The sequence below is a fragment of the Scylla paramamosain genome, chromosome 15 (genome assembly GCF_035594125.1).
Source record: "Scylla paramamosain isolate STU-SP2022 chromosome 15, ASM3559412v1, whole genome shotgun sequence".
Taxonomy (NCBI): Eukaryota; Metazoa; Arthropoda; class Malacostraca; order Decapoda; family Portunidae; genus Scylla; species Scylla paramamosain.
Window position 1 is genome coordinate 6,881,012 of NC_087165.1, and position 27,451 is coordinate 6,908,462.

General features: G+C 38.6%; 3 protein-coding genes across 3 annotated transcripts in view; 2 read left to right on the forward strand and 1 right to left on the reverse strand.

Annotated features, from left to right (window-relative positions):
• Positions 1–9,874, reverse strand: part of LOC135107338 (exosome complex component RRP4-like) — a 13,895-nt gene extending 4,021 nt beyond the window's left edge. The window contains 4 exon segments of the mRNA XM_064017069.1: positions 3,289–3,423; positions 5,970–6,097; positions 6,708–6,817; positions 9,653–9,874. Of these exon segments, the coding sequence (XP_063873139.1) occupies positions 3,289–3,423; positions 5,970–6,097; positions 6,708–6,817; positions 9,653–9,774 (495 nt within the window). The 5' untranslated portion in view covers positions 9,775–9,874.
• A 4,150-nt stretch (positions 9,875–14,024) lies between these two features.
• On the forward strand, positions 14,025–20,733 carry LOC135107339 (facilitated trehalose transporter Tret1-2 homolog). Its single transcript, XM_064017070.1, has 4 exons — positions 14,025–14,225; positions 17,625–17,833; positions 18,999–19,137; positions 19,258–20,733. The coding sequence occupies exons 2-4, from the start codon at positions 17,639–17,641 to the stop codon at positions 20,469–20,471; spliced, it is 1,548 nt and encodes a 515-aa protein (XP_063873140.1). The 5' UTR covers positions 14,025–14,225; positions 17,625–17,638; the 3' UTR covers positions 20,472–20,733.
• Positions 20,734–21,335: 602 nt separating this feature from the next.
• LOC135107340 (uncharacterized) lies at positions 21,336–26,511 on the forward strand. The gene is made up of 4 exons (XM_064017071.1): positions 21,336–21,389; positions 23,063–23,147; positions 23,440–23,550; positions 25,714–26,511. The coding sequence occupies exons 2-4, from the start codon at positions 23,081–23,083 to the stop codon at positions 25,917–25,919; spliced, it is 384 nt and encodes a 127-aa protein (XP_063873141.1). The 5' UTR covers positions 21,336–21,389; positions 23,063–23,080; the 3' UTR covers positions 25,920–26,511.
• Positions 26,512–27,451: the final 940 nt, after the last annotated feature.

The window sequence follows — 27,451 nt, forward strand, 5'->3', positions numbered from 1 at the left end:
TAACTTGGGAGATAGTGGAACAGGAGATAGATAGGCTAAAAAAGTTCAAGACACCAGGACCTGATGAAATATATCCCAGAGTACTTAAGGAATGCAAAGAGATTATTAGCGAGCCGTTAGTTTCTGTCTTTAGGAAATCACTGGAGTCGGATGAGGTACCAGTAATGTGGAGGCAGGCTAATGTAGTACCTATCTTTAAGAAAGGAGATAAAACTTTAGCATCTAATTATAGAACTGTCAGCTTTACTTCAGTTGTAGGTGAAATGTTAGAGTCAATAATAGCGAAGAACATTAGGGAACATTTAGACAAACATAAATTGATAAATCAGTCACAGCATGACTTCACGAAGGGGAAGTCTTGCCTGATGAACTTGTTAAATTTTTACAGTAAGGTGTACGAGGCAGTAGATAATGGCGATAGTTATGATATCTTATATCTGGACTTTAGTAAAGCATTTGACAAGGTACCCCATCAAAGGCTCCTGAGAAAGGGTAGGGCACATGGGATAGATGGAAAGGTGTTAGGCTGGATAGGGTCATGGCTTAGTAACAGGCAACAGAGAGTGGTAATAAACGGCTCGAAATCCGAGTGGGGTCATGTAATTAGTGGGGTGCCACAGGGATCAGTATTAGGGCCATTGCTATTTCTAATATACATCAATGACTTGGATAGTGGAATTAGTAGTGATGTTAGTAAATTTGCGGATGACACAAAGATAGGTAGATTAATTAGGTCAGAATCAGATGCAGGCAGATTTAGATAGAATGAATGAATGGACGGATAGATGGCAAATGCAATTTAATATCAATAAATGCAAAGTACTTAGCATAGGTAGAGGAAACCCACACAATAGGTACACATTAAACAACCAAAATCTGGTAGGTACAGGGTATGAGAAAGATTTAGGAGTTATAGTTAGCTCTGAACTCTGTCTAGGAAAACAATGCATAGAAGCCAGAAACAGGGCAAATAGGGTACTAGGATTAATTTTTTAGGAGTGTTAAAAGTAGAAGGCCTGAAGTAATATTAAAGTTATACTTGGCGCTGGTCAGACCTCATCTAGACTACGCTGTGCAGTTCTGGTCCCCACATTACAGGAAAGATATAGGTCTATTAGAATCAGTACAGAGGAGAATGACTAAAAGGATACAGGGGATGAGGAGTATTCCTTACAAAGCGAGGTTGAAGCTGTTAAATTTACATTCTTTAGAGAGACGTAGGTTAAGAGGGGACCTGACAGAAGTCCTTAAGTGGTATAAGGGTTATAACAAGGGGGATGTAAGCAAAATTCTTAGGATCAGCAACCAGGGTAGAACAAGAAATAACGGGTTCAAGCTTGAAAAATTTAGGTTTAGGAAGGAGATAGGAAAAAATTGGTTCTCAAATAGAGTGGTAGACAAGTGGAACGGACTCAGTAATCATGTTGTTAGTGCTAGGACACTAGAGAGCTTTAAGAGAAAATTAGACAAGTTTATGGATGGGGATAATAGATGGAAATAGGTAGGTATATTTCATACAGGGACTGCCACGTGTAAGCCTGGTCGCTTCTTGCACCTTCTCTTATTTCTTATGTTCTTATGTTCTTTTCAAATTGTTTCTCCTTCTCTCTTCTTATTCTAATATACTCATTCCTTGTCTCCTTATACTGCTATTATTTTTATTTCTTTGATTCTTCAGTTTCTTGCATGCTATATCCTTTCCTTTCTTAGCTTCTGCACATCTAGCATTATATCAAGTATGTTTGCTCCTCCTTACTTTATATACAGGTACATACTTCTGCACATCCTCATTGTACCTTTTCAGGAATATCTTGTATTTCTCTTACACTGTCTTGCCTTCCATAAGTCCCTTCTAATCAATACTCCCAAAGAATTTTCTCAACTCTGCAAAATTTGTCTTTGTGTGATTTAATCTCCCATTTTTTTTAATAATCCTCCATATATGCTAGAACCTCCTGATCTTGCAGTACCACTTCTAACACCACATGGTCAGTTTTTCTCATTGGGCTAAGTATTTAATGGTTGGACAGGACTCCATTTTTTTAGTGAACACCAGATCTAGCATATATGGCTCCTCCTCCCCTCTGTATCTTGTAAATTCCTCCACCCATTGGTCCATTGTATTCACCATAGCTAACTGTAGCATTTCTTCACTCCACAGTCCAGCATTTCCATTAACTTCGATCTCCTCCCAGCTTACATTTTTGCTGTTAAAGTCTCCCACTAGTTGTATTTTACTGTCCTTCTTTATCAACCTCCTTTTGCATTTCCTTGTGTTCCTCCAGCCTTCATGTATTAGTCTTCGGTGGCACATACATTAATATGATCCTCCTCCTTTCTCTCCTACTGGTCCTGATTGTTATACCTATGACCTCCACCATGCCATCTCCATACTGCACTTCTTCCAAATATATATGATCTTAAATTATTATCAGTACTCCTCCTCCTCCTCCTTTTCCCTTTCTACCTCTCCTCCAATAATTATATCCCTATTTCTTAAAGCTTAAGTGGACTTCCTCTTTTAACTTTGTCTCAGTTAGGCACAACAAATCTGGTCTACTTTCCTTTTGGTAATCTCTCACTTCCAGTACACCTGAGAGTAACCCGTCTATGTTTGTATACATTACTCTTAATATACTACTTAATATACTTAATATACTACTTAATATACTGGTCTGACAGCAGCTCTGGTTTACTCCTGCTACATATATAATCAAAGGTTTAAAGGGTGCCATACTCATGGAATGCAGGTGATGGGCAGGCAGCACTGTCCAATTGCAAGCTATTGGTATATGGAGCAGGATGACTGGTTCCTTTCTCCACCACCTTTAACCCTCCCAGTCCCTGCAGACTGGTACCCATTTAAGACTGAGTGAACCTAGGAGTGGGCAGTCATAGCAGAAAAATCCTGACTGTAACCAAGATTCAAACCAGAAACTACATAATATTAGGCTTTTGGGAGCTGCAAAATGCCTCTGCAATACAGTAATTCCTATAAAATGTTAAATAAATATAAGTAGCATCTTGTCATCTTCACTTTTAACAGAAAGAAATAACAATGTTAAGAGTAATGTCAAGTTGAGATGCACAAAGCTGTTGTTGAGGTACTAGATACCATGTAATGAGCTCTTCATATAGATATCTCCATGCATAAAGTAGAATATCACTACCATAGTCTGTTTCTTCACTACAATAAATCCACAGAGTGAAATATAATGAAAGTTGACTATCTTATTGTATCTTCTGTTAAAACTTCTTTCACTGAGCTTAACAGCAGTTGTTACTGACCTTTCCAAACTTGATGTTGCGAGCAGCCAATCTCAGCAAGCCATCATCGCAAATCTTCTGCACCTCCACACACACCAGATCACCTTCAGTCAGCAGTGCTCGCATGTCCCTCTCATCCTCCACATTGCATCTCCTCTAAAAATATATCTTTATTATTATCACTGTTCAATAAATAGAACATATAATGATAGCATGGTTTATTCTATATTAATCCTGTCATAGCTATTTTCCACACCTTTCCTTAACACCTTTACTACAGCCACCCCACTGATGCCATACTGCACCACCCTTGCCTGTGCACACGACACACACCCAGTGTTACATAATGTTTATTTCTATAGTCCCACCACTCTAAAACCAAAGTTTGGGTGGGGTCAGTGTAGGGTTCCCTGCCTGTGGCATGGTCATACTTCCTAAAATCATCAATGTGTAACTGCTGTGATATATATGCTAAAGGAATCACAGATAAGTAAATATATACTACCACTGCAATTTAAAGTATACATTCTAGTACATCAAAGAAAAGCAAACTTAATATGCATAAAATACTCATACAACAACAAAGAAACATGGCATACTTATTTTACAGTGTTGCTGAAAAAATAGCATTGCTTTTGTAGACTTCTCCCATAGATGGGTAAGTAGTGAAACAATTATGTTTATAATACAACTGGAAGGAATATCAGAAAAATATGTGCTTTTTCATAGTAAAAATAAATCTGTTAAGACCCTTTTGAGTGGCAACACTTAGGCCTACACACTCAGGCCTCATAACTCATGAGTAACATGTCACCTGTGTGACCTGGGATGGGTCGGGTGCTTCTGACCCTCACTTGCCATGGTGTGGGGAAACAAAGTAAAAATTTTAATACATACTGTACAATGCAATTAAAAAATACAACTAGCATGTAACAAAATATAAATGAGAGAGAGAGAGAGAGAGAGAGAGAGAGAGAGAGAGAGAGAGAGAGAGAGAGAGAGAGAGAGAGAGAGAGAGAGAGAGAGAGAGAGAGAGAGAGAGAGAGAGAGAGAGAGAGAGAGAGAGAGAGAGAGAGAGAGAGAGAGAGAGAATGAAAAGTACTATCAAGAATCATACTGTCAACCAATATCTCACTCAATAAAATTTATAACCACATGTGGTGTTCACACACACACACACACACACACACACACACACACACACAGGTCAGGTATGACAAAGCCTAACAGCGTCAGGCCATCATTCACCAACCATAGTAGAGGAAACATGGCAATGCTGTGGGTAAAGAAATCCCAGGCCTGATCCCACCCAAAAATTGGTTTTCGAGTCGTGGGATTATAACCAGAGCTATTTATTTCATTCTAAACATATTTTTATATTAGGAAAAAAAGCACAAAGTAATTATTTCCTCTTAGAAGATAAAATGTCAGTCAAAAAAAAAAAAAAATTGAAACACTGAAGAATAGACATTAGACCACTTTTATGGTGTGCAATAATCTTGGGATGTACATAAGTAAACTCTTGTTTCAAGGAAGGAAGGATGTCTGGTTGTTTTATTGGCAAACGGGTCAGGTAAGAGAGCAAAACGGGACGTGCGGGGGCTGGTTGAGGAGCTGTCACAAGACTGCTTCCCCTCACTCGCTGAGAGGGTTTCTACACTAGTAACACTGTCAGATTTACAGTCTCCTATCTCTTTTTCAGGATCATAATCTGAATCACTATCTGTGTCATCTTCATCACTGCTATATGAGGTAGATGCCAATATCTACAGCTAGAAGTGAATATCAACTTCTACAAGACAAAGACAATAAAAACTAGTGTTCTTGGGTGGAGTATGGGCATAATATCCATACTTTCAAACAAATAATAATTGGCTTTAGTTTCTGAGTGAAAAATGAGCTCCTCAATTGATTGGTTGATGGGGGAATGGTCTTGTGATGCATGGGTCGCTAAAAATAGCACCTCCAACATTTGTTTACGTTTCTGAAGGAATTTGCCACTATTTGGGGCCTGAAAAAAGCCAAAACTCAAGGCTTCATGATAAATAATGTATTAACATGGTACATACGTACCACAGCTATATTATACGGTACCACAAAGTCGTTTCCACACAGGCTACACGTGTACCTCAAAACAGTCTTGCGGTAAGGAAGGGGTTAATCACTAACCACTCTAGGATATTTTTCTTGTTCTATGGCCATTTTCAAATATTGTAGTGCCTAAAAATTGCATAATCTATTCTTTTTTAGCCCCATTTTTCTTGTACAAGTTAATGAAGATTTCAAGTACTGCTTTTAGTGCTGTGAATTGTTGCATATTGCAGCAATTCCTGAATTTCAAGTTAATCTACACTAATAATAGTCATGTTTAGATAAGATAAGATTCAACAGAAAATAGTTAATTTTACAGTGTATCATCTATCTGTTTATCTATCTTATAATGTATCATCTATCTGTCTATTTATCTATTTATCTATATACCAGGTTGGCAATCCCACATGGGGTGAGCCAGACATGGCACCACACACTCATACACACATCATTCACACTCTTAGTCCTGTCCAGTGGAAAGGGACAGTCGTGGCTCACCATATACCCCAGGAACCCAGACAAAGCATAACTGTATTAAAATCTTCCTAAATTTCTAGTTAATTATTATAATAAGTACGGCATAAAACATTTCTTTACTCAATCATAATTACCTGCTCTCCTCCAGGTAACTGAATGTTTGAAAGTCTGAGTTCTGCATCTAGTCGTGAGTTGACATCAACCTTCCATCTATTGGTCTGCACCCTAGTGATGCGCCCAACTACTGTGTCACCCACAGCTCCTGTTATGGAAAAAAAAAAATGTACAATCTTTTAAATATAGAGAAAGCTGAGATAATTACAAACAAAAAAGAAACATGAGGAATATTTACATGGCACATCATTCCTATTACTTTGATACCTTGCTTAACCCCTCAGATGTGGTGGATCATCAGAAAGGAATATTACAATAATGGTTACGATATACATTAAATTATTCAATGCCATGTCATTATCATTTTGTTTTGTAAAATAACTTAGTTACTATTAACATTACTTACTGCCATTAGCAGACAGTGTTTCTTGTAACACAGTAAATTCTTGATTATCTGGCACATAGCAATCATGACCTTGCTATATAACTTCAAAAGCAAGATAACATTGTACCTCTTTTGGCTCCTTTGGCACAAACAAACCCAATCATAATCAGCAAAAATTATTATAGTAGTACACAAAGGTAATAATAAAAATAATAAAAGTAATAATAATAATATTAATAATAATAATAATAATAATAATAATAATAATAATAATAATAATAATAATAATAATAATAATAATAATAATAATAATATAGGCTAAAACAGAATAATCTCTGTCAACAGCAATCCATGTGCCAGTGTTAGCACACACCTTGATACATCTGACGCAGGGGAGTGACAGTGATGAGGCGGTTCACTCTGGTCACATAACCTGCTACTGATGCCACCTGCACACCCTTTTCCATGTAGGTACCATGCCCTCTGCAAATTGACAAACAAATGAAATGATAAAGGTGCACTCATGTCTCTACAAAGTAACTAATAAACTTCCACAAAGAAAATAAATTGTTAATGAAGGTGTCAAGAAAATGTCAGAAACATATCCTTATTAAAACATTTTTGACATGCACAAGAGGTAAATTTGATCTTATAAATGAAATCAAGTGTATCAGTAATGACAATCACAGTAATAGTCCTGTTTTAATAAATATGTGATGGTGAAGAGGTTGCCATAATACAAGACAGTGGACAAACCTTACAGTATAATGATATTTACCTACAGTCATCTGCTGGTTACCAAACCAGCTGTTCATCTATGGAAAAAGCTCAGAGCTCATAGTGACCATCTTTGAGTAGGACTGAGACCACTCACACGTCACACACCAGGACAGCAACATCACAACACCTCAGCTTACATCCCATACCTACTTATTGGTAGTGAACATGGGCTACACATTAAGAGATTTGAACATCTATGGTCTGACCATTTTGAATTGATCATTTAGGTGCTGTCCTTTCTGGAGATTCCCCAGCCTGTGGTGCTGCTACACTTATACCAAGACACACCTCATGTCAGGTACTTCCTACCTCAAAATTTAATGTTGTAGTATATATATATATATATATATATATATATATATATATATATATATATATATATATATATATATATATATATATATATATATATATATATATATATATATATATATATATATACTGTGATGCTCTAAAAAAAGGCATGTTAGTGTAATATATGTTTTTAATGATATTTGCATTGTTTTTTTGCAAACCACAATACTTGGCAACATTTCATCCAGGTGCTGTCATGTATCCATGGGTGACCGAGTGAGGTCACATGGTCAGAGTGACCGTGTTAATCCATGGTTGATTCCTCTTGCACCTCTTATCACCTCCACAGCCAAGAAAAAGAGCTTATTTACTCAGTAAATAAGTATTTTTGGGGAAGAAAAGGCTAATTAATATGGAGCCATTACATGATTACTCAAGAACAGTGAAAGCCACCAACATTCCTTGACTTGTATCTCGACGGTGGTGTGGAAAAAAGTCGTAACTAAAGAATAAAAATATAACATCACAGTTTAAGGAAAATATCATACCTAAAAGGAAACCTATCACATTTAAATGAAATTCACAAAGGAGAGTGAAACGGGGGAAGGAGGTGCCAGCTAGACTGATGGACAGACAGATTTTTTCTCAAATTCTAATGATTCAAGGGTTAGTATAGATCTCTGATAAAAAAATAAATTTGCATGAAATGTAAATTGTATATGCAGAGAAAGAGAGAGAGAGAGAGAGAGAGAGAGAGAGAGAGAGAGAGAGAGAGAGAGAGAGAGAGAGAGAGAGAGAGAGAGAGAGAGAGAGAGAGAGAGAGAGAGAGAGAGAGAGAGAGAGAGAGAGAGAGAGAGAGAGAGAGAGAGAGAGAGAGAGAGGAGGAGGGGGGGGGGCACAAAGTTATCAGTGACACATAGTCTCTAATCTGAAAACTGACCCAGTACAAGGTTTGGCAGTGCTGCAAGCCGGGGAGTTGCCAAGAAGGACAATGCCTAAACGCTCAATTCAAAATGGTTGGACCACACTCTGCCACACCTGGGACTCAAACTCAGTCCTCCTCAGTGGACAAAGTATGCTAACCATTACACTACACTACTGCACTTTACATAGGTAACCATATTGATAACATTTCATACAGGCAGCCATTTGTAGGAAATTCTCCTGAAAACCATGAAGCAAGTTCCTAACTTCTACATGACCAACAGTTTGGAGTTACAGTCACACTTGAGAAGTTGGATACTTTTGGCCTTGGTCAGAGTCAGAGCCTGTAAAAATATCTCAACTATAATTCCTCCCCTGAGTCAATACTCCTATAAGTTACTTGGGTGCATTATCAAGCTACTTTTGCCTTTGTTTGAAAAATTCTTACAAATATGAGGGGGAAATCATCTCCTTGAGGGAGCTGATTTCAAGCAAAAAATTAGAGGTGTTTACTGAGCTACTACTGATTAAATGCATCTTTTCTTTTTATTTAATACACTATTTCATAATGACCACAACAACCATAGATGAATATAGGGTAAATTTGCAGTTTCACCCAATATCCCCAATCTCTACCCATATCCTTCCAACCCCTCCAGTAAGCTTGGGGGCCTGTGGGGAACCAGGGATTTTTTTTGGGGGGGCACATACGAGTGATATATAGACTTTGAAAATGTAGGGAAATTTCCCTAGACGTCAAGGAAATTTCGTAAATGTAGCAACCAAAAACCTATTATAACCAGAAGGCTGTGCCCCCTTAAACCCCCACCATTAGTATATTCGAACACAACCAGAAAGCTAAGGTAACTTAACCTAACCTATTCTAACCTAACCTAACCTTACCTATCCTAACCTTACTTAACCTACCGACCTTATTATTCGTTTGCGACAAGGTAATATGGGGTTAGAAATGCTCCTAACAGTGTGATCTAGACCGTGAGACACTTCATACTTACGTGCGGTTTACTGGGGGAAACTGCAATTATACCGAATATAGAAATAAATATAACTTTCTAAATTTCATAAACTGATCATTTATTTCTAGGCAAAACATGAGGCTTTTTCCAAGTCATGATCTACACAATGAAGGGACCAGCAGTGAAATTATTAAACTGAATAAATCTAAATCTAACCTAGCCCTGAAGTGAAAATGATAATGTTATTTAAACAGTATCCCACCCATGTATCTCCCCAGCTCCAAAACTGTCATGGGAAGTCGGTATCAGCAGGACAGCATTACCTCACGGTCAGTCCACACACCTCATGAAACTAGTGTCCTGCGAGATGACCTCCCCGGGGGTGACCAGACGCGGGTGGGCAGCCTCCTGCACGCCCACCATGGCCTGCACTCGCCGCACATCACCTGCAAGATGGATCTCCATGTTACCAACGCCTGCAATGCTATATAATGGTATGACACGCTGCCGTTTGGTCACCCTCGTGATGTTTGTTTACGTCGCGCCGAGTGGAGTCGTCACCTTTGAAACGGCGCTCCCTGTCTCGCCTGTATTCATAAACATTTGCACCGCACTTCCACAACATTGAAAAAAAAAAAAATCATTAAAATTATACGATTTTAAAGAGTATTTTTTATGGTTCTAATGAAAGATTAACACGATTTCTGCATTATTATCAGGGGAAATTCTCGAGAACATAGCTCATGTAGTACCCATCTTTAAGAAAGGAAATAAAACTTTAGCGTCTAATTATAGACCTGTCAGTTCAGTTTAAGTTGCAGGTAAAATATTGGAGTCAATAAAAGCGAGGAACATTAGGGAGCATTTAGACAAACAGAACTTGATAAATCAGTCACAGCATGGCTTCACCAAGGGGAAGTCTTGTCTGACGAACTTCAAGTTCTTACAATAAAGTGTACGAGGCAATAGATAATGGTGATAGTTATGACCTTTTACATCTGGACTTTACTAAAGCTTTTGACAAGGTACTCCACCAGAGGCTCCAGAGAAAGGTTAGGGCACATGGCTAAGCGACAGGCGACAAAGAGTTGTAATAAACGGCTCTAAATCCGAATGGGGTCATGTAATTAGTGGAGTGCCACAGAGATCAGTATTAGGGCTATTGTTGTTTTTTATATATACCAATGACTTGGATAGTGGAATTAGTAGTGATGAGTAAATTTCCGGGTGAGATTAATTAGGTCAGAATCGGATGCTATCGCCTTGCAGGCAGATTTAGATAGAATGAATGAATGGACGGACAGATGGCAAATGCAGTTTAATATCAACAAATGCAAAGTACTTAGCGTAGGTAAAGGAAACCCACACAGTAGGTACACAATAAACAACGAAACTCTGGTAGGTTCAGGGTACGAAAAATATTTAGGAGTTATAGTTAGCTCTGAACTCCGTCTAGGAAAACAATGCATAGAGGCCAGAAACAGGGCAAATAGGCTATTAGGATTAATTTGTAGGAGTGTTAAAAGTAGAAGGCCCGAAGTAATATTAAAGTTATATTTGGCGCTGGTCAGACCTTATCTAGACTACGCTGTGCAGTTCTGGTCCCCACATTACAGGAAAGATATAGGTCTATTAGAATCAGTAAAAAGGAGAATGAATAATAACTAAAAAAGATACAGGGGATGAGGAGTATTCCTTACGAGGCGAGACTGAAGCTGTTAAATTTACATTTTTTTAGAGAGACGTAGGTTAAGAGGGGACCTGATAGAACTCTAAGTGGTATAAGGGTTATAACAGGGGGGACGTAAGCAAAGTTCTTAGATCAGCAACCAGGATAGAACAAGAAATAACGGGTTCAAGCTTTAGAAATTTAGGTTTAAGAAAGAGATAGAAGAAATTGGTTCTCAAATAGAGTGGTAGATAAGTGGAACGGACTCAGTTGTTGTTAGTGCTAAGACATTAGGGAGCTTTAAGAGAAGATTAGACGGGTTTATGAATGGGGATGATAGGTGGAAATAGGTAGGTATATTTCATACAGGGACTGCCACGTGTAATCCTGGTCGCTTCTTGCAGCTTGCCTTACTTCTTATGTTCTTATGTAATCCGCTATCATCGTGTCGCTGTATTCTGAGACGCTTTGCTTTCTCACCACGACTGTTTTCAAAGGCCACAGATATGATTAGCCGGGTTATCAATAGAGTTTACCTTATTAATGATGTAGGAAGCTTGTTAATTTGTCTCTAGAACAGAAAAAAAGAGAATAAAATAAATAAATAAAATAAAAACCCGTGCGCTCCCGGACTCACTGAGGCCAACATTTAGAAACACTTTGTTCTCACCTACACTATTTTCAAAGGCCACAGAGATGATTACCCAGGTTCTCAAGAGTATTTATCCTGTTAATAATGTAGAGTTTTTTAAAATTCTCGTTAATCTGTCACTAGAACTGTAAAAAATGTTTCAAAACCCACGTAACTTCCTTTTAAAAGTAATGGGAGTGGGGCAGAAGTGTTTCAGAGTATGTCCTCACTATCACCTTCTGTCTCTGGATCTTATTTCCTTTTTTCCCTTTCCTTTTCTTTTCCTTTATTAACCAAATTCTACGTATTTTTCTTTTAACTTCTTCAATATATTTACTTTTACATAGTACTCTCCAATAATGAATGTTTTATTCTTCTCGGTATGGTTGTTATAATCATTCATTTATCTTATTTCATCCGTATGTATACTCTGGACACCATAACAAAAAGTATTTTAGATGTTCATGCTCTGCCCCACATATATCATATATTGCTGCTTCATTATTAAACATATTTCTGTCATTTAATCTTAGAGTATTCGTTCTACATCCGAAAAGTATTTCTGGGGCTTGATCATTTGTATATCTCTTTCCCTGTGTTTTTCGGAAGCGTCTTTAAGTATTCACCTATTCCTACTGCTTTCCATTCTTTGAGGCCCTCGCGATTTTGGACAGCGATCCACTAGGCACTCATCATTTGTTGCCATTTTATGATGCACCTGTTTTATGGTAAAGCACTGAAATTAACAAAAAAAAAAAAAAAAAAAAAACGGCTGTTACAGATGGATTTTGCTCGAAAACTATAGTATAACTCTAACTTCCTAACTTCTAACCTCACTCAAGTCAATGCTCTACACCGCTGTCCTGAATTCCAATTTACCTCACAGATTTCGTTGATGTTAATTAACTTACAACTTCTTTTACCCACCAGTCCCTATCCTAATTTCTTGCAGGATGTACTATAACGTTCATCCATCACTGTTATGCGATCCCGGTGTTATGGACTAACAAGTATGTGCAGTTAGAATACAATAACTTTTGACGGAGCCACTCCCCGAGCAGATGAGCATTGGATATTCGTGTGCAGAGAGAATATAAGCCAGAGCCAGTTGCTTTTAATGCAGGGTATAACGGTATTTCTGTCAAAACTGCCAAAGTAAAAGTTCAACACAGCTTTTGTGAAACACTTACAGAAAGGAGCAAGTATGTTTATATTACAGTTGCAGCAGGAATGCATTTACAATCACCTCTACAATGTCTTAAGAATATAAGAACGTATGAAAACTAGAAAATACTACCATTGTCGCATTTATTCCATCACAGATAAGATTTCTTAATACTTGTAATTGACATTTTTATTTATTAATTCTATGTAAGAAGGGGAAAAAAAAAGCTGAAAAAAAGACCCACCTAAGATGCCAGTCTCCAAAGAGTGTAGTCAAAAAGATTACCCAAGAATAATGAGGAGCCTAAAATTATGAAGAGGCCTAGGTATAGTGCCAGCAGGCAATTATGCTCCAGTTTCTGATTCTGCTGAGGCTTATAATATGATCGTCTCTTCTGACTACTAGAGGCACAGATAGTTGGCCCTCGCCCATGGTGGTGCAGGCAGGTGTGATCATAATTTCTTTCCCCAAGGTTGTTGAGAATTGGTTACAGTCAGAAATTGGGAAACATTATAAAAAAAAAAAAAAAAAAATTAATTAATTAATTAATTAAATAAAATAAATAGATAAATAATAAATAAACACATAAATAAAACTAAAACAAACAAACAAATCAATAAATAAATAAACAAATAAATAAATAGAAAAATAAATAACATGAGGAATATAAAGTAAAAATACATAAACATATACAACTTAAGTAGATGAGCAAATAGTAAGGCATTTCTATATCTACTGGTGGGTGTTTTATCCTTTTAGACAAATTACGAGTGATATGGAAAGGCCAAAGCTTTATATGTCCCACAAGAGATCCAGAGAAGAATGAACTTACAGTACCGTGTTAAGATCACCAAACTGTTCTCTGGTTTGGTCAAGACACCCTGCTATTCTTTGTACCCTCAGCTCCTTCACCCTCCCTCTGTCCCACACCACTCAAGTACTCCCTTCACTCTCCTTTACTGATTCCATCGGGTCAGATCTACTTTCTTCACCTTTCCCTCCCTTTCTTCACACTCTGCACTCTTCTCTCTTCAGTATTCCAGCTCAAAGTTCAGCATTATTTTAACCTTAGCACATGAAATACACTTGATTACTCATCCACAGGGCAATCATATTTCTCACAACTTTACCGAAATGTCTTTTTCAGAAAGCAAAAAAAAAAAAAAAAAAACTTCCCTTTAATATGAAAGGCAACAGTGCATGGTGGGCGGAGCAACTGGGCAGGGTACGATGCCCAGGAGGAGGATGAGGAGGAGGAAGAGGAACGCGAGGGACAGGCTCAGAGGGACTGGGCAGATACGCTGTTGAGGAGAGGCAGTCACACCACCGCCGCTGCTCTAAGTGTTGGTGCCTTTTTCTCTTGGCTCGTGGGATAGTAGGAGTAACACACCAACAACGTACTGTACTGCTGCTGTTACTGCCACCTGATCATTCATCGCTAAGGACAAGGAGTGAGTGAGTGAAATGAGTAAGAGAAAAAGTGCTAGATATTAGAAGTAATATTGAACTGAATAAGACAAAAAAAAAAAGTGCTAGATGTTTGAGGTATCGACACAAACTTAAGTGAGGAGCATATGGTAATATAAGAAAAATGACACAGTGAAATAGGAGAAATTAAATTATGAACTGTATTCCTAAACATTTCGTCGTCTGTACTGGAAGTTATTTGGAGCCTTCAAGTATTTTTTTTTTCTTTTTAATGATTCTAATGATAGATTAACTTAGTTTAGATGAATTATGTCAGGTTAAGTTAGATCAAGTGGATGGTTTCAAGTATGTTCTCTCAGGCTTCTAGTGAAAGTTAAGTAAGAATTTTGTATCATCAAGAGGAAAACCACTCATAAGATCTCTACCAGTCATCCCTGTGGGCTTTGAAAACAGTCCTGGTGAGGGAGCAAAGTGCTTAAGAATACAGACTTATTTTTAGTGAAGGTCTGTTTTGTAGTTTTTGTTCGACGTGGTGTAAAATCTGGGTAAGTGATTCGTGTTACTGAAAGCTTACAGTAATTGAGTAAAGCTTGTCAGTTCTTCATCTGTAAGGATAAGCAAGAGTAAGTTTAGTAAGAATTAATGTCCATTTTGTAGTTTTTGTCCGATGTGGTGTAAAGTTCGACTAAATGATTTGTGTTATGGAGTGACTTTATTTCTCAGTTCCCCACTGTAAGGGTAAACAAGAGTAAGGTAGGTGAAGATTTGTCTTGGTTAGGGATTGGTACAGCTCAGAGCTCCGGAGCTTGAACTTGTATTCGTTTTCATTATTTTGTCCAACTTTAATAATGAATTGTGAATGCGCGTATCGTTATCTTTTTCTTCGTCTTCTACTTCTACTTCTTTTTTTCCTTCCTATTATTATCATCATTAATGTAATCATCATCAGCAGCAATACCCGCAACAACAGCAGAAGCAGCAACAGCAATAATAGCACCACCACCACCATCGTCATCACCACCACACGGTTGTCATATGTTCTTTAGGTAACGTTAAAAGTATTACATAACATAAATGACAAGTCACCACGCAATTTCACGGTCACTTTTAACCTCAGCATCCTCTCTCTGATACCTCAGCACCACATCTCCTTGCTAGTGGTTGGCTCATCACCTTCTGGAGAGAATGCTCCTGACACACACTTCCTGTACCTGTCATAGGTGAAAAGAGTAAAATTTTTCTTTTTCCAAATGAACAAATTGACTTTTTATTTGCTGGCCGATGAATATATATATATATATATATATATATATATATATATATATATATATATATATATATATATATATATATATATATATATATATATATATATATATATATATATATATATATATATATATATATATATATATATATATATATATATATATATATATATATATATATACTCTGAAGAAGGAATGACGCCAGGTCATTGTTGTTCACTTTTACTCCCATAGCCTTCTTGGGTCTCTCCAACGGAAGCAGAAAAGAAACCTGAAATTAAATCAAACTTGAAGAAGGAATAAATTATATTTTAAGAAGAGAAGGGAAGGAATTCGTCCCCAAACAGTATTAGATGAACGGAATGTTGTTAGTGCTAAGTCATTAGACAAATTAATGGATGAGGATACGTGGAGATAGGTAGCTATGTTTTATACAGAAACTCCCACGCTTAGATCTCATGGCTTCCTTGAATTCCCTATATTTTCTTATGTCCTTACGTTCTAAGGGGTCATTCTTTACCACACCGTGAGAATCTGCAACAACAAAATATGCTCGACACTTTCCCTGGTGACGAGACTCCCCATCTGCCCCAGCGATGCCCTCGCGACACCTCTCACATCCCCTCATGCTAGTTCATCACAGGGACCGACGCGGGTGACAAAGCCTGACGCGCACAGCAGTTCACTAACCTCAAACTCGGCCACGAAGGAGAGACGCAGGGCTAGGCATGCTGGCTGGTGGTGGTGGTGGTGGTAGTGGTAGTGTTGGTGGTCGTAGATTTATCGTTTTGGTATTGTGTCACCGTTAAGGGAAAGTGGACAGTGTGTGTGTGTGTGTGTGTGTGTGTGTGTGTGTGTGTGTGTGTGTGTGTGTCGTTTGTTGACCGTATACATGATGCCGTGTGGTTTATCTCTAATCTTTTGTTTTAACACACACACACACACACACACACACACACACACACACAGGTAGGCAGGGCTGCTCAACTTCCACTCCTACTGGACTGGACAATGAAGGCACCCATACTACTCGACTTAACCCTGTCCATATTTCCACTTTGCTGTCTTATCACAGAATGAAAAAAAAAAGGAAAATAAGGAATGCCTTGGAACATAATGGTACAACACATACAATTATATTCCATATCGTGAAGCAACGTGCAGATAAAGGGATACTTTATTTAATATGTATACTCTATATAATACTAAACAAAATGGGTGAATGGAAATGGAAATTGTAGGTTTTCTAGTGGACGGATAATGAAATCTTCTCGAAAGGCAAGCCATGATAACCTTTACCATAGGTTGTACTGTATATATTTGAAGAAAATCAATTATGCCAGATTACTAGAGAGAGAGAGAGAGAGAGAGAGAGAGAGAGAGAGAGAGAGAGAGAGAGAGACGTAGTTAGACTAGTGTATAGACGCGTTGCTACCTCAGTGAATGACGGCATTACCAAAACATACAGTGATGTAGGGCATGGTGGTGGTGGTAGTGGTGGTGGTGGTGGTATTTGAATATAGTGTTGCTATGATGCCGGGTGGAGGGATTTGCATCTTGATCAGAGTCCCTAAGTATCATAACCTATTAGCATCATGTAATTATAACTCCAAGGGCGAGAAGAGAAGCCCGAATGGCAAGAAGCTTCCCGACGGAGATTTGAGAGTGCTTAGAGGCAAGTGTAGCTGTGAGTTACGTGGCATGTTGACTGGCAGCATAGATGGCGACAGGTGACATCCTTGGGGTCACTGGACGTGTGAATTATTCAATTGACTTCACCCTACAGTCTGTGCCCTGTCTGGTTGTCTCTATATTTCGTTCAGTTTCACTTGACTAAGGGATTCTACAAAGTTTCGTCTATTTTCAGTATGTTTCTGCATTACCGTAACTTACGCAGATAATTAATATATATGCTATGCGACCAAGACTCGTGTGCAACTGGAGAACGTAAATATTCATGGTTATAGGAATGTTCACGGTATTTGCGACTACATCGCTCTATTATACAATGCACATGTTGAGTGAGGGTTGTGAGGGAGCCATCTGTGATTGTGAGTGAATAGGAGATTGAATTTGATGGGTTGCGTCGTAAACATATGAATGCCTTATGGCGTTGTTCTTGTTCTTAAAGATACCTAAGTTCCTATATTTCAGCAGAGAGCACCACCATGAAGGAGATGGAGCAGAGCATCGCGGCGTCAGAAAAGGAACGCATCTTGAGGGAGTCGTGTACACAAAATCAGGCAAAACAAAGCAGTAACGAAAGTAAACATCAAGAGGAAGGACAAACGGTGACCAAGTCTCAAATGTTATCATCTGACGCGGAGCCTGATCATAATGGCACACCTGCTCTACTTCCTCAGGTATTTCTTACGTTTCTTTTGTCATTAAATAAGTTATCCTCTGTAGGACGACACCTTGGTATGCTGATGAAAGGGAGTAACATTTCTTCCTTCTATATATAAAATTTATACGGAATGTACAGAAATATGCTTATTACTAGAGGAAACTCGCGAAGCTGGGTATGAGGTGAATCTCAATCTTTTAACCACTGACATGGGTTGTCATGTGGATTACGTCTGATTCCTATAATTTCGTGACATTATCGTGTAACAATCTAAGGCATGGATGTCAAACTCATGGCCCGCGGGATGGTTTTAAGTGGCCCGCGAGGTGACAAGAGATTTTTCAACATGAATTACTATAATTGTTAAAACTGGGGAAAATGTAGCTAAACTGGTAAGACGAGACATAATAACTTTTACCTTTCAATCTTTCATTCATATAGCCAATAAGTAATCAACAAATCTTTGATGGCCCTCGAGACTATAATAAAGTGCTTAATTGGCCCTAGAAAGGATTTGAGTTTGACACCCATGATGTACGGGAACTGCATACCTGAATGTTTGGCCAACACTCCTGATGTTATGTGTGGTCTCTTAACCCTTTCACTATGTTCGTTTATTGTTAACATTATGAACTTCATTGTTAACATTCTGAACACTGTAAAAATTAATGGTTTGCATGAAAGCATACACACACACACACACACACACACAAAAAAAAAAAAAAAAAAAAAGAGAGATTAGAAAGTTGACTGGGTCTTTTCTGGAGTTCAGGACTACCTTTCTAAGAATCTGTTGTACAAAAAATATTTTCATGGAAACCGAAGATCATTATGGAAAAAAAAAGTCCTGCAGTGAAGGGGTTGAGGAATACAGTACCCTGAGTTTGGACTACCGCACCCGACCAAGTATGATCCCTATTACTACCTCTCACACCAGCGATCCAGTACATTACTTATAAAAGCAAAGCATAACAGTGCCCAACACCTCATCTTCTTTCTTCTTTTCCTTTCGCCATTTCTCTAGAGTAAGGGGTTGGCGCCATGTACGAGTTTTCTCCAGTTGTTTCTGTCCCTTGCATCTTTCTCTGCGACTCCCATCCTTTGTAATTCTACCACATTTCCATCCCACCAGTTTAATACCTCCTCATGTTAATTGTATGGCTAATGGTGGTTGCCTGCAGGTGCTGGGAACAGGCGTAGCTGCCATGGCACAGATGGACATTGGTGGCATCTTCGCCTACCCCGGAGTGACGCTGCCACAGCTGATGGATAAAACGTCAGATGATCTCGTTTTCAACACGGCCCAGGCTGCTTTGTTCGGTAGGTCAAGGAGGGAACAAGCGATGTATTCTTTAATCACCTGTCACGTCTGATTGTTACTTGACTTGTTTGTTACTTGACTGATTGTTACTTGATTGTTAATGACTGTTTTGTCTGCAGGGAGCGTCATCTACCTGGGAGCCATGGTGGGGTCCTTCCTGGCGGGGCTGCCCATGGTGCGTCTGGGGCAGCGAGTGACGCTCTTGATAGCCCTGCCTCTCTCCTTCGCCTCCTGGATAGCCCTAGCCCTTGCGCCCTCCGCTTGGGTGGTTTTAACTGCCCGTATGGTTCAGGGTTTTGCTCTCAGTTTAACGGCCAGCTCGTCCAACACCTATGTGGCGGAAATCGCTCACAGCTCAATACGAGGCCGGCTGATGGCTGGTATGGAACTTTCCCGTCAGGTGGGTAGTCTGCTAATCTTCTGTCTGGGAGTGTCTTCTCTCACATGGCGGCAGGTTGCTTTGACGACCGGCCTGGTAAACACCGTCCTGCCTTTCGTGGGGCTGCTGCTGCTACCCAATTCGCCGCGCTGGTTGGCTACACAGAACAGACCCGACGATGCTCGCCGCGCATTGAGCTTTTTCCGTGGACATAACTACGACACAGACAAGGAGTTGGAGGCCATTATCAGTCAATTACAGAAGTCATCGGGTAAACAGACGAACGTGCTCCAGCAACTCCAGCAGATAAGAGAACCTGCCATCCTTCGCTACGTGGTAGTTATGTCCTTTGTGCTCTTCTTCATCCACTTCAACGGTGCAAGTGTTTTGCCGGCCTACGTTGTGCTCATCATGAACACAGCTCAGGTCCGAATGAGCTCCTACGTGGCTGCCATTGCAGTGTGCTTGACCAAGATTGCTGGAACATTCTGCTTTGGTCTTGTAATAGATCGCATCAATCGCAAGCCTCTGTTCACGGCCACCTCCCTGGTCAGTGCTTTGTCCATGGCCGTCTTGGGAAGCTACTTCTTCGATCAGACTCACGGTGGCTACTTCCAGCACCTGGAATGGCTTCCTCTTCTATGTCTGACAACATACGCCTTCTTCTCCGCCTCGCCCGTCATCAGTCTGCTGCGGACCGAACTGTTTCCCACCGCGGTGCGCTCCACGGTGGTGCCCATCCTCTACACTACCTTTTTCATCGGTGCTTTCCTTGCCCTGCAGACTTACCCGTACATGGCGGCAGAGCTGGGGCCACATGGGGCGTTCTGGGTGTTCACTGGATGCAGCCTTACTCTGATCGCGATCGTGGTGCTCACCATTCCAGAGACGCGCGGCAAAACTCTAGAGCAGATCACAGAGATGCAGTACAAAGCCACTCGCTCTGCCCAATAGCCCCAAGTTTGGTTAGTCTTTCAAGAGGGAGGTTTCAAGAAACTTCTCAAATTTTGGTTAATGCTTCTTTGGCTGTACTCTGTTAGGACTTACACTTTCAGTGGGACTTTTTATATAACCTTTTTTTTTTTTTTTGCTCTACGCCAGAGGCTATCTTACATAAAAAAAAAAAATCTGTTGAGACGATATAAATATGTTTTTAGTAAAACAGCTATTTTTAATGTGTAATATTTAGCTCCAATTATCTATTAAAATTATTTCAATAACTTGCTTGTCTGCCTTCCCTTTCTTTTCCACAATTATCAGTAATATATCACACAATCTTTGATCGTAAAGCGAAAAAAATCTAGATTCAGATCCTAAATCTACAAAGCAATGATTGCTCTCATTACTACTGCATTTTTGTAGCTACTTTTTTTTTTTCTGTGTAGGAGCAAATCTATATAACTGTATCGTCTTATTCGTGTTCTTTACTGAATCCTCGAAACACTAGAATGTTGAACATTGACGTCCCTGGCCACCTGTTGTCGTGACCGTCGCCATGCAGGCCTCCTTGTACCGTATTGATCCATGTAAGCAGCCCCAAACAACCTGAACTTGATGATGTCTACAATCACAGTTCAAAAGAGACACTTTAGCGTTACTCTTTTCACGCCTACATTTCAGTAACAAGAGTATAGGATGTTGATGATGCTTGTACACCTTTCAAAAAGTCTCCGTTCACTAGGCGTAACTACTAAGGGTGAACGAATGAAGTGCAGTTAAGTTTAATGTGGTTATGAACGACCAAGGTTGTCCCGCGTCGCAACGTTTCCTTGTCGGCATGGGGACGGTCTTGCCAACGCTTGATGTCAATACGACACTTCACTGCTCAGCACCACAAGACTTGTACCAGATCGCACGCCTCTCTTACCTACGGTAATGTTTTCATTTTTGATACTTTATTGTAATCTTGGTACCTGTTTTCATGTTTATATTTTTCCTCGTTCATTTATTCCTTCTACTTTCTTGCTTCCTCCTTCATTTCTTTCTTCTTCCATTCTTATCTCATATTTTCCCATCTTTCGTATTTCGTCACTTCTTAGTGTTTCTTTGTTTACGACAATTTTATTCATTTATTTATTTATTTATTTATTTTGACTAGTAGTACCTACGTTTGTCTGAGCTGACTGTAATTGTAAGCGAATGCAGACAAAGAGCTCAGATTCTTTTCATGTAGGCAGGCCTCTGACCAAGGGCAACTAAAAAGACCTGAAAAAAAGATCCACTAAGGTGTCGGTCCCTTACAAATAGTCAAAAGGAAAAACCAAATCACGAAGATAAGAGTAGAGCTGTTTAGATTTTGTACTGTACAGTACACTTCTTACAATTACAGTCAGCTCACACAAATGTAGGTATTACTAGTCAAAATAAATAAATAAATAAATAAATAAATAAAATTGTCGTAAACAAAGAAACACTCAGAAGTGACGAAATACGAAAGATGGGAAAATATGAGATAAGAATGGAAGAAGAAAGAAATGAAGGAGGAAGCAAGAAAGTAGAAGGAATAAATGAACGAGGAAAAATAAACATGAAAACAGGTACCAAGATTACAATAAAGTATACATATACGTATACTCAACTTTTTAATGCCAATGTGAGTAAGGCACTTGTTTAATTTTTTACAAGGAGAGATAGGACTATAGGCACTAGAAGTTTTGAATTGCTCACTCATTTTAGTGTTACTTAACGGTAAATGCAAGCGAATGCTTATACATATACTTGACAGTTTAATGCCAATGAGAGCAGAACACTTGTTATTTCAATTGAATATGCAGTAAAAGATTATGCAAGGAAAAATAAGACTATGGGCACTAAAAGATCTTGAATTACTTCGTCACTCCTTTTGCTGTCACCGATTGCTCTCAAAATTCTGTACAGTACAAAATCTAAACAGCTCTACTCTTATCTTCGTGATTTGGTTGTTCCTTTTGACTACTCTTTGTAAGGGGCCGACACCTTAGTGGACCTTCTTTTCAGGTCTTTTTAGTTGCCCTTGGTCAGAGGCCTGCCTACATGAAAAGAATCTGAGCTCTTTGTCTGTTTTCCTCCTTCCTATATTTCAAAATATAGGAAGAGAAGTATCGTGACATTTCCAAAAGTAATGAATTTTTCTTTCTAAAAGCAAGAATTATCGGCCTTTTTTAATATTTTGTGCCCATAGTATGCCTCCTTCACTAGTAAAAAAAAAAATAATAATTACTACCAAAATCCGACTATTTCCATCAAGCTTACAGTCAGTCAAAGGATTACCTGAATCTATGTGATTCAGACGATATTCTTAACCCTCTTGCTGCTGTGGTAGTCTTTCCTTAACCTTGACAGCAATGCAAGAAACTATTTGCATGGAGACACATGAGAGAAAAGGATAAAAACAGATGGTTAATTCCATCCTTTTATGCTGCAGAAATAATGGCAAGAGCTTACCACAAAAAACAGTGTCTAAAAAGCTATATTAGGTGTTGAAGGAGAAAATACGTCAAGCACTGAAAGGGTTAATGAGTTAATACTGAATGTGCAATTTACGTTGGTCCATTCCTTGTTTGCAGCACTGGCAAGACAACGCTATGAGGGTAACACCGGTGGTGGTGGTGGTGGTAGTGGTGGTGATGGGCGCCACTTACTGGCCCACAGGTGAGCTGGGTTTAGTGTATTATCTTAATATTTACTTGTCTATCAATCTGTTTTTTCGCCTACTTATTCATCTGTCTATCTTTCATCTTCATCTAGCTACCTACATATTATTTTACACACCTCATCTAATAACAAAAATAAGACGAGAAAGATCAAGACCTAATAAACATCAACCATAAGTACAAAAGAAATAATTTAACACACACACACACACACACACTGGTTAATTCCAAAAGATGAAAACAAAGAGAGAAAAGGCTAACCATTGAACTAATGATTACATAACTTGCAGGAGACGCTTTGACGTGCCTGCAGTGTGATACGAAGGACAACGCGTGCAGAGATGCTAACATGACCTCGGTGCCTTGCGGGGGAACCTGCTACTGGAAGATGGACCTATCACGTAAGCCTAACACGAGACCAATGGAACCATCACTTGTTATTAGTGCATTCAAATCCCAACCCGCTTAATTTGTAGTTTTAAAGTTTTGTCTTTCTATTCTTTTAAATTTAAGGTGCATGATTTTTTTTTTTTTTTTTACTTTTATTGTTAGTGTTTTTATGCCAATTTATGTTTCGGCGCCACCCAAGAATTTTTAATCACTTCACTTAATTGCTGAAGTACTTCTGCGCCGGACTCCACTACTTTCAAAAGGCTCTAGTCAAAGTTACAGGGTTTTTAAGTTTTTTTTTTTTTTGCTTTACTTTTTAAGGTTGTAGTGATAGTTTAACCCTTTCACTGCGATAAGCAGCACTTCACAGCACTAAGAGCAATGCATGCAATTAAGGAAAGATGTGATAAATGTCAGTGGAAGGGTTAACAAGCATTCTATACTACTGTCGTGCTTATATTTTGTACGATCTTGCTGCGTCCCTAATCTTTAAGACAGGCTTTTGTGGGTTCAAGGGAACGCATTTTTTCATAATTTTTACTTAATTTGTATTATTTACACATATTTACACTCAGACGACCATATACGACTTCCAGCAACAACGAAAAACTATGAAAATTATTCCATCTCTCTTCAAATAAATTCCATTAAATATCTCGGACACTTCACATTACACTTCCGATTCAGATCACTTCACATATTTAATACTCAATGATAAACCACATCCTACACAAATCTTGCAACTAATATTCAACGAGGAAACACATCCTACACCTACCCAGTCCCTCTCTGTCAATATACAATACCAACATTTTACTCTGACTGCATTACAACTGTCTGTCTCTACTTACTGGTACCGTGAAAAGCAGCTTGCCCATCTTGACCCTCTCTAGTCTGATAACTATGTCTAGCTTGTCTCTCTGTCTGCTTCTGTCTATTTCCGTCTCCTACACCTCAAAATATACACGTGGTTAGAGCGACCTTTTTGCCCCAACAAGGCTTTCGTTGCTTATTATAAGATTTATTTTCCAATAATTCTATCATACGGTTTGTTTTCCTATAACTTTCAATAAGGTTAATTTTCGAGTAACTATATTCATTTCCTTATACTTTGATCATACGATTCATTCTCCTGTACTTTCCGTTAAGGTCCATTTTCAAGTAATTATATTTATCCTCCCATACCTCGATCATAGAGTTTATGTTCCCTTCTTTCAATAAGGTTCTTTGGTAATCGCATCTTCTAATCAGGAACAAGGAGGCGGCGTTTCCTATGGTGTGCCGGCTGTCCATGTACGTCATTTGCTTCCGGTGACCTCTGCTTCCCTCGTATACTAATTTAGTGATAGCCACCTGTGTATTTCTTCTTGTAATCTGCTGCTATCTCCGGCTCTGTTAGCCGCATCTTGTTGTTCTCGGTGGTCACGTCTCGTCTCTTATCTATCGGGGTGGTGATAGCTTCTTGGTATCTGCTTTCTTGTTTATCATCTTCTTCCCTCATTTATAATTCTTTCTACTTCTTACTTCCTTTTTTCATTTCTACATTCTTGTTTCATTTTTCTTTCTTGGGTTACGACACTATCAACATGAAAAAAAAAAAATATCAATCAGTATGTGGCTCCTCATCTCAGTGTCCTTTAAAAATCGTTGTCATGAAAGAAAAAACGCCATCCCTTTCTCCTTCTAAGCCTCTATTTTCTTGTGTGTGTGTGTGTGTGTGTGTGTGTGTGTGTGTGTGTGTGTGTGTATCTCGAAATGAAATTGGAGTAGTATATCCTACACGCTTACCGTACACACACACACATACACACACACACACACACACACACACACACACACACCCAGAAAGATAGATTATTTATTGAACAAAATTTGCAGAAGAAAATAAACACAAAACATATTACACAAACATCTATAGCACATAAGATAAAACTAATATATATATATATATATATATATATATATATATATATATATATATATATATATATATATATATATATATATATATATATATATATATATATATATATATGTAACAAAAAAATAAAACTAAAAATCTAGAATAAAAAAATAAACAAAGCTAAAAAAAAATTAAAGCAAAAAGAAAAAAAGAAAAAGAAAAAAAGAAATATGGCTGTCATTCACCCTTCGCACTCCCCTCAACACAACAGGCAACTTTGACGTGCGCCGCTGCCACCCGTTCGCCATGGCCACCAAGATGTTGGGTATGAACAACGACATGGAGGACGACTGCTACTGCAACTATAACGACTGCAACGGCATCAATTGTTATCCCAGCGGCCCCTATAATTCCTCCAGCTGTCCCTCCCTTGCGTTTCTCCTTAGCGTTCTCCTACTGCTGCTTCTACGGTTGTAAGGAACTGAGGAAGGGAACCTGTGTCTTGTCCGTATAGTGAAACAAGGAGAAGTGTTTTGTCTCGGTTATTTCTGTCTTTTAAAATGCTCATTTTCTTTCACTTTTTTTCTTTTTCCACTTTTTTTTCTATAGCTTCTTTTTATTTCTTTTTGTTGCTTCTTTTTCTTTTCTTCTTTTTTATTTTGCCTCTTTATTTCTGGCATTTCTTTTTCGTTTTTTTATTTTTTTCCTTGTACTACTACTACTACTACTACTACTACTTTGGACCTATTAGGCTATGATTTGTTTCTTTGGTTACTCTCCTCAGTTTTCCTTTACGTCCTTAAGTTTCAGTTTCTCATTTTCCAGGACTTGACCAGAAATCCTTTCCTGCAACGTAGCTGCGTTTTGCGTGTTTTCAATCTTCTGTTATGTGGGATGGAAAGTAGAAAACGAATAATTTGCGACAGTAACTTATGAAAAAATGAAGGAAGAAAATAAAGATTTGCAACAGTAACTTATGAAAAACGAACGTAGAAAGTAAAATTTTGGGTATATTTTGTTGACTGGTCTTTGGGAGAAGGTAATAAAAAAATAGATGTTTAACCTTGTTCATACTGCTTTATTTCTATTCCCCTGATTTTTATTTTTGTTTCCGACTATTGCTATTATCATTAGGGAGTCAATGAATGTGTATGAATGGATGGTGCTTTGCCTGGGGCACAGATGGGTTTGCCGGCATAGTAAACAGATAGGTGGTTTGTCGCACCGAAATTTTTCCTTGATAAATATTGCTGACGTATATTCTCAAAGAGGTACATTCACAGTGCTAGTTTTATCAAGTATTCTCTCTGACACACCATCTTATATACAAGAAGGAGCACCAGGCTGGTAATCTCTGGAACTCCCTGCCTGCTTCTGTATTTCCTTATGTCTTTGCCTTGATCAATTTCAAGGTTTTAAGACACTTGAGATTATGGATAATCTTTTCGGACTATACACTTTTGGAACTGGCACCTTCAGTGGGCCTTTATTTGTTTATTTACTTAATTTTGCTCTTGCCCTTCTTACATAAGAAAACCTTGGCGTAATTTCACGAGGAGTGGCAGGAATTGGGAAAGGAAGCCCATCCCACGGCAAGAAATATTATACACTAGCTTTTCAACACTACTATTTATTAGTACCATATTCTCTCTCTCTCTCTCTCTCTCTCTCTCTCTCTCTCTCTCTCTCTCTCTCTCTCTCTCTCTCTCTCTCTCTCAAAGGGATCACGGAAGGTGAGCTGGCAAGGACCACCTACCTATCTATGCCTGTCTTAACTACTGAAATTACATAAAAGACTTGTCGAGCTATCTATCTATTTATTTGTTTTAACTACTCAAAAATTGATCTATTCATCTATCTATCTATCTATCCATCTATCTGTCTGTCTACTCGTATCTACGTACCCATTTATCTATCTCTGTATCTATGCCTGTTTTAACTCATGAAATGACGCATTAGCCAGGGCAGAGGAATTCTCGGAAAATTCTAAGCGAGGTTGTGCGCGTGCC

Bases quoted from the DNA above. Each gene is read 5' to 3' on its own strand.
- LOC135107339 (XM_064017070.1), top strand. From the start codon at position 17,639: ATGAAGGAGATGGAGCAGAGCATCGCGGCGTCAGAAAAGGAACGCATC. The intron at 17,834-18,998 runs GTATTTCTTACG...GGTTGCCTGCAG, and splicing joins CACCTGCTCTACTTCCTCAG to GTGCTGGGAACAGGCGTAGC. The intron at 19,138-19,257 runs GTAGGTCAAGGA...TTTTGTCTGCAG, and splicing joins GGCCCAGGCTGCTTTGTTCG to GGAGCGTCATCTACCTGGGA.
- LOC135107340 (XM_064017071.1), top strand. From the start codon at position 23,081: ATGAGGGTAACACCGGTGGTGGTGGTGGTGGTAGTGGTGGTGATGGGC. The intron at 23,148-23,439 runs GTGAGCTGGGTT...CATAACTTGCAG, and splicing joins CGCCACTTACTGGCCCACAG to GAGACGCTTTGACGTGCCTG. The intron at 23,551-25,713 runs GTAAGCCTAACA...TCAACACAACAG, and splicing joins CTGGAAGATGGACCTATCAC to GCAACTTTGACGTGCGCCGC.